This window comes from Chanodichthys erythropterus, chromosome 9, assembly GCF_024489055.1.
Source record: "Chanodichthys erythropterus isolate Z2021 chromosome 9, ASM2448905v1, whole genome shotgun sequence".
NCBI classification, from domain to species: Eukaryota; Metazoa; Chordata; class Actinopteri; order Cypriniformes; family Xenocyprididae; genus Chanodichthys; species Chanodichthys erythropterus.
The window spans coordinates 9,338,746-9,355,763 of record NC_090229.1 but is presented as its reverse complement, the minus strand read 5'-3'; the positions used below and the strand labels follow the sequence as shown (position 1 = coordinate 9,355,763).

At 34.9% G+C, this 17,018-nt stretch overlaps 1 protein-coding gene across 4 annotated transcripts in view; it reads left to right on the top strand.

The window, feature by feature from the left end:
- The window catches only part of pip5k1bb (phosphatidylinositol-4-phosphate 5-kinase, type I, beta b), a 53,355-nt gene that overhangs the window by 16,173 nt on the left and 20,164 nt on the right, over positions 1-17,018 (top strand). For all 4 annotated transcript variants that reach the window (XR_010895947.1, XM_067394495.1, XM_067394496.1 and 1 more), the window contains exons 4-7: positions 3,099-3,229; positions 8,180-8,297; positions 13,972-14,124; positions 15,761-16,057. Coding sequence is in view for 3 of the 4 variants with exons in the window: in XM_067394495.1 (XP_067250596.1) it covers positions 3,099-3,229; positions 8,180-8,297; positions 13,972-14,124; positions 15,761-16,057 (699 nt within the window). In the remaining variant the exon portion in view is untranslated. The remainder of the gene's footprint in view (positions 1-3,098; positions 3,230-8,179; positions 8,298-13,971; positions 14,125-15,760; positions 16,058-17,018) is intronic.

The following is a 17,018-nucleotide window of genomic DNA, read 5'->3' as shown; positions in this document are numbered from 1 at the left end:
TTAGGGTTGGAGCTAAACTCTGCTGGACACTGGCCCTCCAGGACCGGAGTTGTCCATCCCTGATGTATTTAATATATATAAATGCACACACATATTAATGTATATATTTAATAATATTTATATATAATTATAAATATTTTATATATAAATATAATATATTTTTGTTAAATATATACATGCATGTGTGTGTATTTATATATAATAAAAATACACAGTACACACACATATTATGTAAACACAAACTTTTATTTTGGATGCGGTTAATTGATTGATTAATTGCGGTTGATTAATTGTTTGACAGCACTAATTTATAAATATTAACCACAATAGCTCCTTGTCAATGATGTTGTTTACACATAAAATATAGATCAATAGATCTAGGGTAGACTGTTGCGGAAATTGATGCGAGTTTACGTGAGTGACAATCACGTAGTGTGTATTATCTCTCTGAGAGGGCCAGATTTACTAAACAGGGCAAATTAGTGTGAAAACGCAATTCCGTAAAAGCTCCGATGGGAGTGTAAAGATCTCCACATGATGATGCTCAAATTAAAGAACACAGACTCAGTCGGATCATTTTCATAATGACCAACGCAATCTACCAAGAGCAGCGCAAATTTGTGTCTGGTTTAAGACATGCTTTTTTACCGTTAAATTATGGCACAAATACCAGTAAATTGACTAGCACAAACCTTAGTAAATCACTTTGCATGATTCAAATTGAAAATTGAATTTACCTCAGCATAGTTGAATAACAAGAGTTCAGTACATGGAAATGACATACAGTGAGTCTCAAACTCCATTGTTACGTAACAGTCGGGCTCATTAATATGTACTCCCCCAATATTTGCATATGCCAGCTCATGTTCAAGGCATTACACAAGGGCTACCAGTATTAACGTCTGGATCTGTGTACAGCTGAATCATCAGACTAGGTAAGCAAGCAAGAACAATAGCGAAAAATGGCAGATGGAGCGATAATAACTGACATGATCCATGATATCATGATATTTTTAGTGATATTTGTAAATTGTCTTTCTAAATGTTTCATTAGCATGTTGCTAATGTACTGTTAAATGTGGTTAAAGTTACCATCGTTTCTTACTGTATTCACGGAGACGAGAGCCGTCGCTATTTTCATTATTAAACACTTGCAGTCTGTATAATTCATAAACACAACTTCATTCTTTATAAATCTCTCCAACAGTGTAGCATTAGCCGTTAGCCACGGAGCACAATCAAACTCATTCAGAATCAAATGAAAACATCCAAATAAATACTATACTTACGCGATTAGACATGCTGCATGACGAACACTTTGTAAAGATCCATTTTGAGGGTTATATTAGCTGTGTGAACTTTGTTTATGCAATGATAAAGTCGAGAGCTCGGGAAGGGGCGGAGATCGCGAGCAATTAAAGGGGCCGCAGCCTGAATCAGCGCATTTCTAATTATGCCTCAAAATAGGCAGTTAAAAAATTAATTAAAAAAAATCTATAGGGTATTTTGAGCTGCAACTTCACAGACACATTCAGGGGACACCTTAGACTTATATTACATCTTGTAAAAAAACGTTTGATGGCACCTTTAAATACTCTCCTCCCATACATTTTGTGCCTGAAAGGGAAACTCTTACAAATGCATATGCAATAAGGTCAGCCGGAAAAATAACCCTTCCACGCAGTTTCAGTGCAGATTTTTTACTGCGTGCTTGTGCAAGCCGTTAGTAAATCTGGCCCTTGGAATGCTAAATATCTGGACCCGTCTGTGACTCAGAGCAAAGCTACTTAAAAGCAAGTTTGCAACCTTAGCCAAAAATAGCGTTACGCTGCGGTACTCAGGGAAGGAGACAAGAGGCCTTGTTTTGAATGGATGTCAATGGAGGAGACGCTTCACTACGCTGAATAAACCGCTTTTGTGAGCTTAATGAATCGACAGCCAATTGGCTATCTTCGACATGTTTACTCTTAAACATTCCTTTTGGATTGATCTATTTTTAGAGTTTACACCAAACAAAATGCTGTTTTATAAGAGAGGTCACGGACAATTGTGCGACAGGTATGATTTAGTTTACAGCACTTCTCATTCATTTCTATGGTATCCGCAAACAGTGATTGCTCAATGAAATGACATCAAGGCTGTAATGTGATTGGTTATCAAAGCACACATTATCCAAGTTAGCCGTTACACTTTTTCCAATGGTAGAACCAAGGACCCAATAAAGTCATGAAGTCATGAAGTGCAAAATGTGTTTTGACTGGAAATTACATCCCCAGCGACCTACAACCAATGAAAGCGCAAGATACAGGGAAAGGGAAGGAAGGGGAGGAGGAGTCATAGACTTGAAACAATCTCGTGTTATTTTCTGTATCAGTTCTCTCGCTTATTTGGTCGTGAAATGTAGTTTGTGGACCAGACAGAAATGAAATGTCGCCGATCCGTCATGTAATGTGCACACAGCAGCAACTATAAATGGTACCCCAGACAGTTGTGTATAGTGTGAGAAGAAAAGCAATCCGACGACTTTGAAAATCGTGCAGCATTTACCCGGCATATGCCGTTTGTATATAAAACAAAACAAAACAAAACAAAACAGAAACTTTTCCAAGGCATAGCCTCTGAATTCATGACAATGTGCATCAGAGTTTCGCTGCCTGTTGATAAAACAAAAAAGATCAACAAATTGTCCGCCAGCACCTCTGTTCAGTGAAGAATGAGCTACATTTTTCAATCACCTTATTGTCAGTGTGTCCAATGACGAGTTTAGTATGTTGATAATGTCCACCCTTCTAAATGTTGGTATCAACAAAGGCCTATCAATGAACTTTCCGAAATTCCAAGATCTGATGCTTTTTTTAGACTCTACACACCTGTAGTCAGACGCTACACACCTTTTCATGTTATGGCTGATAACATACTTGCAGTGAACCTTGCTCAAGAGTTTGACCCACAAATGTCATTTGTTTAACCAAAGGAGATTTAGGAGGCAAGTTTAGTTTTGTGCATCTAAAAATGACATGAATAAACCCACATAAGAGCAGGTTTCAAAATTTCTATATACTAATTTGTTTTGCTTTTTATTACCAATATTGTTTCAGACTACTTCATCTGCCCTAAAAGGAGCTATCCAGCTTGGCATTGGTTATACCGTGGGGAATCTGACCTCAAAACCTGACCGAGATGTGCTCATGCAGGACTTCTATGTGGTGGAGAGTGTGTTTTTACCCAGGTATGGACAGTGGATGCATACTTGTGCAGGACGCTGCCTGTGCATATTGTTGTTTTGTCTATTTTGTTGTCAAAGTGGTCTGGAAATTTCACAAATTCTCACCTATTGCATATAGTTTGGGTCATTTGCTCTTTATTTCTTCTCAAATAGGGAAATCTTTTTGCAAAGATTAATCACGCACTAAAGAGAGTGTATCATGAGAACCAGAAACCTGAGCTCATGCTAAATCCTGCACAGTTGATTCTTGCACAAATGATTCCCAAAAGACTCTTTTGAGTGAGCAGAATATATACAAGATTCAAAGGGACGCCACTGATCCACTAGCCTGACTTCCTTATTTATAGAGCCTGATTTTCTCACTGGGGATTGCAGTCCAGTTGCATGTGCTCGCCCTCAGTTTGAACCAATTTGACAGTCTGGTTGTGTTCGGCATGGAATACTAGTGTACTACTTACTTACAATATTGCGTATGTGATGAAGCAAAATGCTTTATGCAATGTTTGAATGAATGGATACCTATTATGCCCCTTTTCACAAGATGTAATATAAGTCTCTGGTGTCCCCAGAATGTGTCTGTGAAGTTTGTTTGTGTGTGTCCCTTTAATGCAAATGAGCTGCTGCTTCCGGCCCACTTTCCAGTAGAGGGCGGAGCTTTAACAGCTTGTGCTTCTGTTGCTCAACAACAACAAAGCTGGAGAATCTCACGCAGCCAAAATGACTATTGTCAGTAACCGTGACAGCCGTTTGTTGTAGTCCTTAAAAAGCGATTTCTGTAAAAGAAAATGTTTCCCTTTTCACTGAACTTTGAGCAGTGGTGGACGAAGTACACAAATCAAATACTTGAGTAAAAGTACAGATACGTATAATAAAATATTACTCAAGTGAAAGTATTTAGTGCTCCTTTTCAATTTAACTTGAGTGAAAGTACAAAAGTACTTGATTTTTAATGTACTTAAGTAAAAAAGTAATTGATGAATGTTTATTTTGTAATTTTATATAGGCCACTTATATAATTTAATTTAATATTATATTATATATTTTATATAATCCTATTGCTCAAAATAATTATGAATGATTATGAATTGTCAAAGATACATATGGCTAAATACATAACATTTTAAAAAATTGCAGCAGCGGGGAAGATGAATGTGCATGTGTTATTTTTATTTGTGTTAGAGTTGCACGATTCTGGATAAAATGAGAATAAAGGTTTCTTTTTGTTTCATTTTTGTTGTTGTTGTTGTTTGTTTGTTTCAAATAGAATCATGCTTCTCCCACGATTCTGAATAGACAACTAAACAAAATAGCCTATAATTATTTACTAGAGGACAAAATATTAATTGCTGCAGACAATTTAATTTAATTATTTAAAAAACGGGTTTGAATGAATGATTCAATGACTCACTCATAACTACTTCACTTGTTTCATTAGTGAATTAAACAATCAGATCATTGTCAAATACATTTTAACAGTCACTTGTCGCCTCCTGGTGCCATAACGATGTAATTGACACAACCGTTATTTGAAGCACCAAGTTGGTTTTAAAATGTGATTTGATCTGTTTGAATCGAGATCGCGATCTGTAGACACATTGATGTGGACGTGTCAGTGGGCTTAAACAGATCGCCCTTTACAGCAGATTTAGTTCAAAAACAACTGACAGTTGTGACCTAAATATGATTTTCAGTTACAATAATTAATCCTAAAATTCAACATTAGTAGGCTGACTTACTTTTCACCATCAGACATGTACGCACTCAGAGGATCCCCCAGTTCTTGGCTAATTTTCAGATTTGTAAATTCATTCACTGGAGAGTCGCTTTGAATGGATCATTGAATCAGTAACTTGTTGACTCGATAACAGCTGCAATACGATCAGTCCAATTCGCGAATGAATTGTTGATGTGATTTGTGAACCAATTTAACAGGATGATTAAAAAAGAATCAGTTCGTGCACGAAACGTCTCTGAGCATGTGATAATTTCTTCCATTTAAAATAATGAGTAACGACATGTTTTATGAAATGTAGTGGAGTAAAAAAGTACGATCTTATGCTTTGGAATGTAGTGAAGTAAAAGTAAAAGTTGCTAAAAATAAAAAATACTCAAGTAAAGTACAGATACTTGAAAAATGTACTTAAGTACTGTAACGAAGTAAAAATACTTAGTTACTGTCCACCACTGACTTTGAGTGTCGTAAAGATGTTGTTTATGCTCAAACAGCCACATTGCTTACTAACTAAAGTTAATAAAAAGTAAAATCATAATCGAGGACCCCTTTAAAGTTTGCATACTGTGCATAATATCCTGTATTTACTGCATACTAGGGGTGTGCAACAAAGCCATTATCTGTATCTATTGGGTATTTGGTTAAAAGCAGAAGTGGACATGACTTACAGTAAGTTGGTCAAAACTAAAAGAATCTAAACTTTAAAGGTGCCATCAAACTTTTTTTACAAGATGTAATATAAGTCTAAGGTGTCCCCTGAATGTGGCTGTGAAGTTTCAGCTCAAAATACCCCATAGATTTTTTTAAATAAATTTTTTTAACTGCCTATTTTGGGGCATCATTAACTATGCACCGATTCAGGGGCTGCTGGCCCTTTAAATCTCATGCTCCTCACCCATCGAGCTCGCGACTCTATAATACAGTGCATTTACAAAGTTCACACAGCTAATATAAGCCTCAAATGGATCTTTACAAGATGTTCGTCATGTATGCTGCATGCATGCTTCGGGTCATGTGAGTATAATATTTATTTGGGTGTTTATATTTGATTCTGAACGAGTTTGATGGTACTCCGTGGCTAAAGCTAACATTACACACTGTTGGAGAGATTTATAAAGAATGAAGTTGTTTATGAATTATACAAACTGCAAGTGTTTAAAAATGAAAATAGCGACGGCTCTTGCCTCCGTGAATACAGTAATAAATTATGGTAACTTTAACTGCATTTAACAGTACATTAGCAACATGCTAACAAAACATTTAGAAAGACAATTTACAAATATCACTAAAAATATCATGATGTCATGAATCATGTCAGTTATTATTGCTCCATCTGCCATTTTTCTCTATTGTTCTTGCTTGATTACCTAGTCTGTTGATTCAGCTGTGCACAGATCCAGACGTTAATACTGGCTGCCCTTGTGTAATGCCTTTCATAATGTTGGGAACATGGTCTGGCATGCAAATATTGTGGGTGTACACCCCGACTGTTACGTAACAGTCAGTGTTATGTTGAGATTCGCCTGTTCTTCAGAGGTCTTTTAAACAAATTAGATTTATATAAGAAGGAGGAAACAATGGAGTTTGAAACTCACTGTATGTCTTTTCCATGTACTGAACTCTTGTTATTCAACTATGCCAAATCATTCTAAAATCATTCTAATATGGTGATTTGCTGTTCAAGAAACATTGCTTATTATTAAAATGTTGAAAACAGTTGTTCCTTAAAATATAGAAACCATAATACATTTATTTTAGGATTCCTTGACGAATAGAAAGTTAAAAAGAATCCAATGCATCCTTGCTTAATAAAAGTATTAATTTCTTAAAAAAAAAAAAAAAAAAAGTTAATTGACCCCAAACTTTTGCACGGTAATGTATATTTATAGTAAAAAGTAGTAGAGATTGTGCATAACAAATGTAGACTAGTATGTATACTCACATGCTTTAGATGCACTTGGAATTACCGGTACAAATTGAATAAAATGAAATGACAAGCGCGTGATTCACATTACAGCAGTAATATTCTAAAAAAACATAACTATTTTATTGTATTATGGCTCTATTAGGCGTATCTATATAACAAAAACCAGAAATAGAATATCACAGGCATTTTTCAAGAGGGTAGATTATTATTAAACAGGGAATGCTCAATGCTCTTTGATATTACTGACTTTATAGGCATATCATCAAATTGTAATTTTACATGTTGATTGAAATATCGGTCTGCGCTTATTTTGATGATATTAGAAGCAATTCTTTTTTATATTATTCAGAAGTATTTGTTATTCATTCTATAGTTATTATTCATGCTTTTCAGAATAAGGTAATCAGGTAAAATTGCCAAAAACAGGCCTAGAGAAATGACTCATACATCTATGAGACAGATTTGCACATGCCAAAGCCCCATTTTTCAGAGTTAGGTCAGTCGTCTGCCCCTCATCGGCCTGCTATTGTTTTAGTTCTTAAAAACAAGCTCTAATTCAGAGGTCAGTTGTACATTTTGGATTGGGTTACACAATGGGCACGGATTGGGGTTTAGCGTTTAATAATAGGACATCGTGTGCAAAAGCTAATGCTCAGAACTTATTCAAGTGCCCTGAAAAACAGCAACTCTCTAACCCACTTGTTATGAGGGATCACAGACACTTTTTGTTTATCGTTTTAAAGCGAGTGATTATGACATCATCTGGCCCTTTCGAGTCACACTTTTAGGAATTACTCAAACGGGGTTAATCCAAATACTAATGACTTGCCTCATAATAATAAAAGGCGAAAAGTGGGTTACAGGATTTTTTCCCCCCAGGGTTTGCTTACATTTCATCATGTGTAACTGATGTGGCTGACCCTGGTCTTTAGTTTGTGTAACCGTTAATAGAGTATGACTAGGACCTCCTTGTCCTCAGGCATTGGTTACTGTTGTGTGTCTCTGTAAAAGAGTACCTGTGGTGTTTACTGCTGGTGGGTCACATTGCAACAAGGATGCACTCAATGGGGCTCAGAAAGATCAAATGTGTCTCTGTTCCTTGGGCATAAAGAAGCATTTAGATTGGGTAACAGTTTCTCACATTTTCTGGTCCTCTTACAGGATTATGTTTACAGATTCTGCCCAGCAGCCTCTTGTGTTGGGGAATGTGATGATCAGTAATGAAAAACACAGTTGATTCACATATACGCTTTGTTTATTGTGATACTTTAAGTAAATGCTTTTACTTTTGCAGTGAGGGAAGCAACCTGACTCCAGCGCACCATTATCCAGACTTCCGTTTCAAGACGTACGCACCACTGGCTTTCCGTTACTTCCGGGAGCTGTTCGGGATCAAGCCAGATGATTACTTGGTAAAACGCAATTTTTTTTTTTTTTTTTTAATTGATTTTGGCTACATTTTTTACAAAGGTCAACATGAAATACACTTGAATTAAATACACTACCATTCAAAATTTGTAATATATTTCAATATATTATAATAGTGCTGTCAATCAATTAAACTAATTAATCACACATTTTTTCTGCAATTAATCGCGATTAAAAACTTTAGTTTTTAACATTTTTATATTGTAATAATAATAAATATTTGTTTAATGGCATCTTTTTATGAATGAAGGCTAGTATCACTGATAGCTACTCTACATTGATCTACTCTACAATGTCTCTGACATTGATTGCTTTTAAACATTAACTATAGACATTCAACATTACAGTATAACTGTCAATTTCAACATTTATTAGGCATTAAAATTTAAAGGTGCCGTAGAACGTCTTTTTAAAAGATGTGATATAAGTCTAAGGTGTCCCCTGAATGTGTCTGTGAAGTTTCAGCTCAAAATACCCCATAGATTGTTTTTTATAAATTTTTTTAACTGCCTATTTTGGGGCATCATTAAGTATGAGCCGATTTAGGCTGCTTCCCCTTTAAATCCTCGTGCTCCCCGCCCACGGAGCTTGCGCTTGCCTTTAACAGTGCATAAACAAAGTTCACACAGCTAATATAACCCTCAAAATTAATCTTTACAAAGTGTTCGTCATGCAGCATGTCTAATCGCGTAAGTATGGTATTTATTTGGATGTTTACATTTGATTCTGAATGAGTTTGAGGCTGTGCTCCGTGGCTAAAGCTAACATTACACACTGTTGGAGAGATTTATAAAGAATGAAGTTGTGTTTATGAATTATACAGACTGCAAGTGTTTAAAAATGAAAATAGCAACGGCTCTCTTGTCTCCGTGAATACAGTAATAAACGATGGTAACTTTAACCACATTTAACAGTACATTAGCAAAATGCTAACAAAACATTTAGAAAGACAATTTACAAATGTCACTAAAAATATCATGATATCATGAATCATGTCAGTTATTATTGCTCCATCTGCCATTTTTCGCTATTGTCCTTGCTTGCTTACCTAGTCTGATGATTCAGCTGTGCACAGATCCAGACGTTCGGCCCATGTCTAATGCTTGAACATGGGCTGGCATATGCAAATATTGGGGTCATACATAATTTTGTGTGTTATTGTTTTTTTCAAGTGCAAAAGAGAACTCGATACTGGCGCGCGTCTTTCTCTGCAAACGAGTTGTGTGTGTGTCACATGACACGACAGTACGTTCTTGTTTGTCTTGTGGCACTTGAATGGTATAAAAGCATTTTTGTGATCATATAATGTAACGCTAGCCAAATGATGACAGAAAAAACAGATGCTGCGCCAAATATTTTAAACTGAAAAAATTTATCGCATGTGTTAACACGCTAATTTTGACAGCACTAATTTATAATAATGTTTCACAATATTTCTGTTTTTACTGTGTTTTTGATTAAATAAATGCAGCCCTGGTGAGCATAAGAGACTTTCTTCAAAATCATTCAAAAATCTTACCAACCCTAAACTTTTGAACAATAGTGTACATGTTCCAGGTCTTATTTTGCACATTTATCATTGCAAAGCTAGATGCACGCATGAACTGCTATGAATCTAATTAAATGCTATTTTCACCTCCATATTAATGCCAAGATTATTATGTGTCCCATTCCCTAAAAGTTCCCTCTGTCTGGGCCCTAACAAAGCGTCTTTGTTTGAATTAAAGTCCAGTGCCTGCTTACATCAGGTGCCAGTATAGCACTACTGACCACTGATGAACTTTACCGCTACACCTTGCCAACTGTGACTGGCAGGAACTCAGAATCCACGTCCTCATTTCTAAATTCCCAGCAGGGATTAGCAGTTTGGTTTGATGTGTTCTCGCTATGTAAGATGTGTCCTGGCACATTCCGATGAGGTGTTGGAGGTGTACGTTTCCCTGCACTGCAACACTGCCTCGCAGCCACTGCAGTGCCTCTGCAGCATCTCTGCAGCTCTCGTACAGTTTAATCTGCGTGTTTGCAAGTGTAAATCAGGGTGGATGATGCTGATTAGGCATATGATCTCTTTTGAGCTGTTAATTGCCTCCTCTGCACTTTGACATTTAACGGCCGTGCAATTAACCCAGCAGAGTGGTATCACTCCCAGATGCCTGATAGTTTGGTCTTCCCATGTAATTTATGAACCTGCATTATATCATCCTCTGTTATGAATCTATTGTGCACCACCTTGAGCTTGCATTGCACAAAAATGTTAATTATGTAATGTGTGCGATGCAGAAGCTGGATGTCTCTAATGACAAGGGAATACCTTTTTACATAATACCATTCAAAGCTAAATTTTTTTGCTTTCTTCATTTCGCATAGGCGAATGGGAGATCCTTATTATTTGCATTTACTATGGACACACTTAAGTATTCCAGAAAAATCTGCATGAAGTGATTCAGTCAAACATGATCTTAGATGGAGTTAAATCTATTTAGGTTAAGAGTTAAGTTGATGGTGCTTGCAATGACAAAGTTATGTTTTCTATTCCCAGGGAACACGTATACTAATGTTTTGGGCTCATTAGTACTGCATTTATTTGATTAAAAATACATTAAATACAGCAATATTCTGAAATATTACTACAATTTAATGGTTTCAAATGCATAAATGTGACAGTCTTAGTGTATTTTCATAATGGTATATATATAAATAGTATGTTAAACAGTATGCAGTATGCAACATTGAATATTTCAAATAATAGTATGGTAAAAATGAAATTTCTGTCATTAATTACTCACTCTCATGTCGTTCCACACCCGTAAGACCTTCGTTCATCTTCGGAACACAAATTAAGATATTTTTGATGAAATCCGATGGCTCAGTGAGGCCTGCATTGAGAGCAAGATAATTAACACTTTCAGTGTCCAGAAAGCTACTAAAGTCATATTTAAAACAGTTCATGTGACTACAGTGGTTCAACCTTAATGTTATGAAGTGACGAGAATACTTTTTGTGCGCCAAAATACTAAATAAACGACTTTATTCAACAATATCTAGCGATGGGCGATTTCAAAACACTACGGAAGAGGATTAGGGCCAAGCATTAATAAAAAAATAAAACCATCTTGAGATTAAAGTTGTTAAATTTCAAGAAAAAAGTCAAGATAAAATGTTGAGAATAAACTCGTTAAATTACGAGAAATAACTTGTTAAATTTAAAGAAAAGAGTGGAAATAAAATGTTGAGAATAAAGTAATTAAATTACGAGGAAAAAGTTGTTAGATTATGAGAACAAATTCGTTAAATTATGAGAAAAAAGGTTGTTAAATTTCGAGAAAAAAGGTCGAGATAAAATGTTGAGAATAAAGTCATTAAATTACGAGAAAAAAGTCGTTAAATTATGTGAACAAATTTGACTTTAATGACTTTTTTCTCACTTTTTTCTCACTTTTTGCTCACCTTTGTTTTAGATCAAGTTCAGTCAGTATAGCCCTATAGCCCCTCCTCCTCCCCAGCACCACCTGTCTAGATCTGCTATGGGTGTTCTCCTTTGTCTAGTCGGTAACACTTTACAATACGGTTCATTTGTTAAACATTAGTTAATGGATTAACTAACATGAACTAACAATGAGCAATACATTTGTTACTGTATTTACTAATCTTCGTTAGTGTTAGTTAATGAGAATACAGTTGTTCATTCTTTGTTCATGTTAGTTCACAGTGCATTAACTAATGTTAACAAACTTTTAATAATGTATTAGTAAATGTTGAAATTAACATTAACAAAGATTAATAAATGCTGTATAAGTGCAGTTCATTATTAGTTCATGTTAACTAATGTAGTTAACTGATGTTAACTAATGAACCATATTGTAAAGTGTTACCGTCTATTCTGCCAAAACCAAATTTCTCATTAATAAAATGTTACAAACTACTCAGAGAGTTGTCATGACTGAAATATAGTACAGTGTGCACTGTGCAAGGTTTGCACAGATGACCTTCTAGATTTGCCAAAGTGTGCGGTATACAACAGAGCACACTGCGCAGAATACTGTATCCCACAATGCAAAGCTTTTCTAGACTGATTATTTGATTAATCTGACAAGACTTAAGACATTTGTACACAAAATTTAATTAAAAATACTTAAAAGTAATGTAGCGTACTGCGTTTTGAAACATTTATCCAGTAGTTTATTTAGTAGTAGGCAGTATTCAGTGAGATAGTAATCTATTCCAAACACAGCCATGCATACAGAAATTTGGCATAATTGTGCATGCATAATGCAAAAATGGTATGTGTTGTTTTGTGTTATGCTATTCTAAATATACCCATAGTTTTTATACACTAGCAGTGCCCAATGTGTTTTCTAAGTGCTTTAGTTCAAAATGTAGATTGTTTGCACTATAACTGGGCACTATTAATAAGGAATGAGAAAAGTAAATGCAAGACTAAAATACAGAAGTAAATGGTCAGGCTAAAGATGAAAGAATATGTTTCATGCTCTTCTGAGTATGTTGTGTACATTTTTATAATTATGCAGATAGGCCAGAGGAAGTGCAAGCTAATTAAGAAGCCACACACACGCGGGATGACACGCAGTCCAAATGCTAATGTCCATGTGTTTGGGCTGGAAGTACAACGTGACTGTTGACTTTCATCAGGCAGGCCCTGAATATGAGTGTCTGGCCTCAGTTCAACACTGTCCTCATGCTGCTGCTGCGTCCCAGCCTCCTCAGGGAATCCCGCCAGAAAACGCAGTAGAAATGTTTGCTTTAAGACCTCATAATGTTTGGGGCTTTTACACAACCCTAATTAAACCACAGGACTTCCAGGCAGTAATAATCTGGTCTTTTAGTGTGTAAGGCACAGTGTGTAACTGTTTTTTGGATATTCCAATTAGAACACAGTAGGCCTATACTGCAGCCAGTCAGATTGGTGACATTTTATAATGAGTGCCTCATTTCTTTTGAGTTTAATCTTTGTTGCCAGTTTAACATAAATATGAATGGGTGATTATTTATTTATTTATTTATTTATATTTTGAGGTATATATTTAAAATGGGTAAAAACAGATGTTCTTTCATAAAAGTCCCAGAGTACCTCATTATAAGTTGCACATGCCGTAGTCTTGTGCATTTCAGACGTTTTCTGCTCTTGATGATTGTATAGCACACAACAAGACCGCCCACTTTTTTAGTGGCTTTAGTTTCCCTTTATATTCTTCATAGGGATTTCAAAATATTCTTCAATAAACCATGAATCAAATTACAATTCATTACAATATGTGATTACAAGCCAAAAGATGTGAAAAACAGGCACAAGACTTGTACTTGAATTGTCATAATTAAATGAAATATCAATGGTACACTTAAATAATAAAGGATAGATAGATAGATAGATAGATAGATAGATAGATAGATAGATAGATAGATAGATAGATAGATAGATAGATAGATAGATAGATAGATAGATAGATAGATAGATAGATAGATAGATAGATAGATAGATAGATAGATAGATAGATAGATTGTATTTTATCTTGCAATATAATATGTATATGTATATATATATATATATATATATATATATATATATATATATATATGCCTCTCTCAGACAGCATGTGTATATATATTTATAATGGATTGTTTTTTGTTGTAATCCTGCAGTATTCCATTTGTAAAGAGCCTCTGATTGAGCTGTCTAATCCAGGTGCCAGTGGCTCACTCTTCTACCTGACCAGCGATGATGAGTTCATCATCAAAACCGTCCAGCACAAGGAGGCCGAGTTCCTGCAAAAACTGCTTCCAGGATACTACATGGTAGGTCTCAGTAGAGTATAGAATCGTTCATCTCTTTAGTAAAGAAACCTGGATAAAACACTGTGATTCAGTGGTACAGACTGTTCTGTTCTCACTCATCTGAAATTCCTACTCATGTCTTTAAATTATTTTTTTTTATAATTATGTTTATTGAAATTTAAAGGGTAAGTTCACCCAAAAATTACATTTCTGTCATTAATTACTCACCCTCATGTCGTTCCAAACATGTAAGACCTTTGTTCATCTTCAGAACACAAATTAAGATATTTTTGATGAAATTTATGTCTTTTAATGATGTCTTTACTACATTTCTGACCTTGAATGTGGTAATTACATTGCTTTCTATGGAGGATAAGAAAAACTATTGGATTTTATCAAAAATATCTTAATTTGTGTTCCGAAGATGAACGAAGGTCTTATGGGTTTGGAACGACATAAGGGTGAGTACTTAAAGACAGAAATTTCATATTTGGGTGAACTAACCCTTTAATTATAACACAAATATAACAAAGAACCACCAAAAAACAAAAACAAAGGTACACACACAGCTCAGATTTGTATATAAGTCAGGACTTAATAATACATAATAATAAAATAAACAAAAATAACAAAATCCAAAAAGATATAGAAGAGGCCAAAAAAATATTCCAGTGTATTATATAATTACAATATTCCTAATATAATAGGATGAAGATTAGGTTCTATATAGTCCAAATATGGGGTCCAGACCTTATAAAACTGGTCTGTTTTCTGATGTAATATATAAGTATGATGCTATATAGTAGAATCAACTCACATAATCAAATAATATTTTGCCAACCTTTAAGTGCTTTAAATGACCTTTGATTTCATGTTACCCTTTCTCATTTTCACCTTTCACTCCACTGTTTTACTTTTGTGCAGAAGTATCTAAAGCAACCAATATAGGTTTACTTTTTGTGACTGAAATAAGCCATAAATATTTCTAACCAGCAACAAACATGTATTTTACATATTTTTTTTAAAGATAATATTTCAAATAAAATTAGAAAATTAATTAAAAATATTTAATTATTTAAAAAAAATATTTAAAATATTTATTTTCCATATTTAAATATAAAAATAGTAAATAATATAAAATCATATTTAAAAATATTTTTTCTGTATATATTTGTAGCAAATGGGCCATTCTGTCACTCAGTGCATTATATATTAGCCAGTCTCGATGTGAAATGCCTCTCGTAAAAATATTTATACACTTGTTTTGGTTGCTTAATACGAGTATGTAATATGGAAATTTTTAGGCATCTTGCTGTTATAGAGGACTATTCTTCATGGTCAGGTCATATATATGTCCTCTGTGTCTCTTTTTCCAGCTTTTCCAGTTCAGTATTTTGTGTAAACATTATTGCTAATAGCCATGATTTAGCAGATTTTTGTGTTGAATAACTTAAGCCAGTAGTTGTCACAAGAGAATAGTTTGTTTACGCTTATACTCAACAATTGTCTTACTGTTATAGTTTGAAATTTCAGGAGAAGTGTGTAAGTTTTGTGCCTTTAGTTTCACAGAGCCACAGTATGACACACTTAAATTTGACATTAAAAAAACATAAAAAAAAAGACATCTCCTTAATTTAAAGCTATTTCACTTCCTCAGAACCTCAACCAGAACCCAAGGACTCTCCTCCCCAAATTCTATGGCCTGTACTGTGTTCAGTCTGGAGGAATCAACATTCGTCTTGTGGTTATGAACAACGTTCTGCCACGGTCTTTAAAGATGCACTACAAATATGACCTGAAGGGCTCCACGTACAAGAGACGGGCTTCACGAAAAGAGCGGGAAAAGTCCTGCCCCACATATAAGGACCTAGACTTTGTGGACATGCACGATGGCTTGTACTTTGACACGGAGACATATAACGCCCTGACGAAGACGCTACAGCGGGACTGCCGGGTGAGTGCTACCCTATTTCAACATTTTGTAAAGAAAATGTGAGTTGCGTCTGCTTGTGGGTTTCCAGGGAACTGCTGTGGTTGCTGACATGAATGGAGTTCGCTTAGTGTGTTGCCAATATAGCGTTTTGCCAATGCTGTTCTTTTGAAGTTTCTATTCATCAAAGATTCTGGAAAAAATGTATCACAGTTTCCACAAAAATATTAAGCAGTTTTTCAATATAATAATAATAATAATAACAAGAAATATTTCTTAAGCACCAAATCAGCAAATTAGAATGATTTCTAAAGGATCATGTGACACTGAAGACTGGAGTAATGATGCTGAAAGTTCAGCTTTGCATCACAGGAATAAATTACATTTTAAAACATATTCAAATAGAAAACAGTTATTTAAGTTAATTGTAACCACAGCCTTTTGAATAGTAGTGTACATGGAGAGCTAATTGCTTGTTGTCTTATAATGCTGACAAGATCACAAAAACACTCATTACATGAACACTCAAGAGGCAAAAACATGCATTAAAAACCTAAAAAACATACTTCAATACTCCATGCTTGAATCACGAAGAGGGTAACAATCAGCTAACTAATCTTTTTGAGGATCAAACTCATTCTTTCATCACAAGACAATATGTTACTAAACGAGACAAGAAATTCAACAGCATCAATGTAAATAGAACTAGAAAAGGGATAGTTATATTAAGTACGCCTGCCCCAGTGCAGAATAGGACAGAACCACAAAACCACCATCTATGCTTGTTGTTTTGACTAAAACATAAATGCTTTGACTAAAGCATTTTTTTTTTTTTTTGTCATTTTGTGTGTTTTAAAGGTGCCCTAGAATTAAAAATTGAATTTATCTTGGCATAGTTGAATAACAAGAGTTCAGCACATGGAAATGACATACAGTGAGTCTCAAACTCCATTGCTTCCTCCTTCTTATATAAATCTCATTTGTT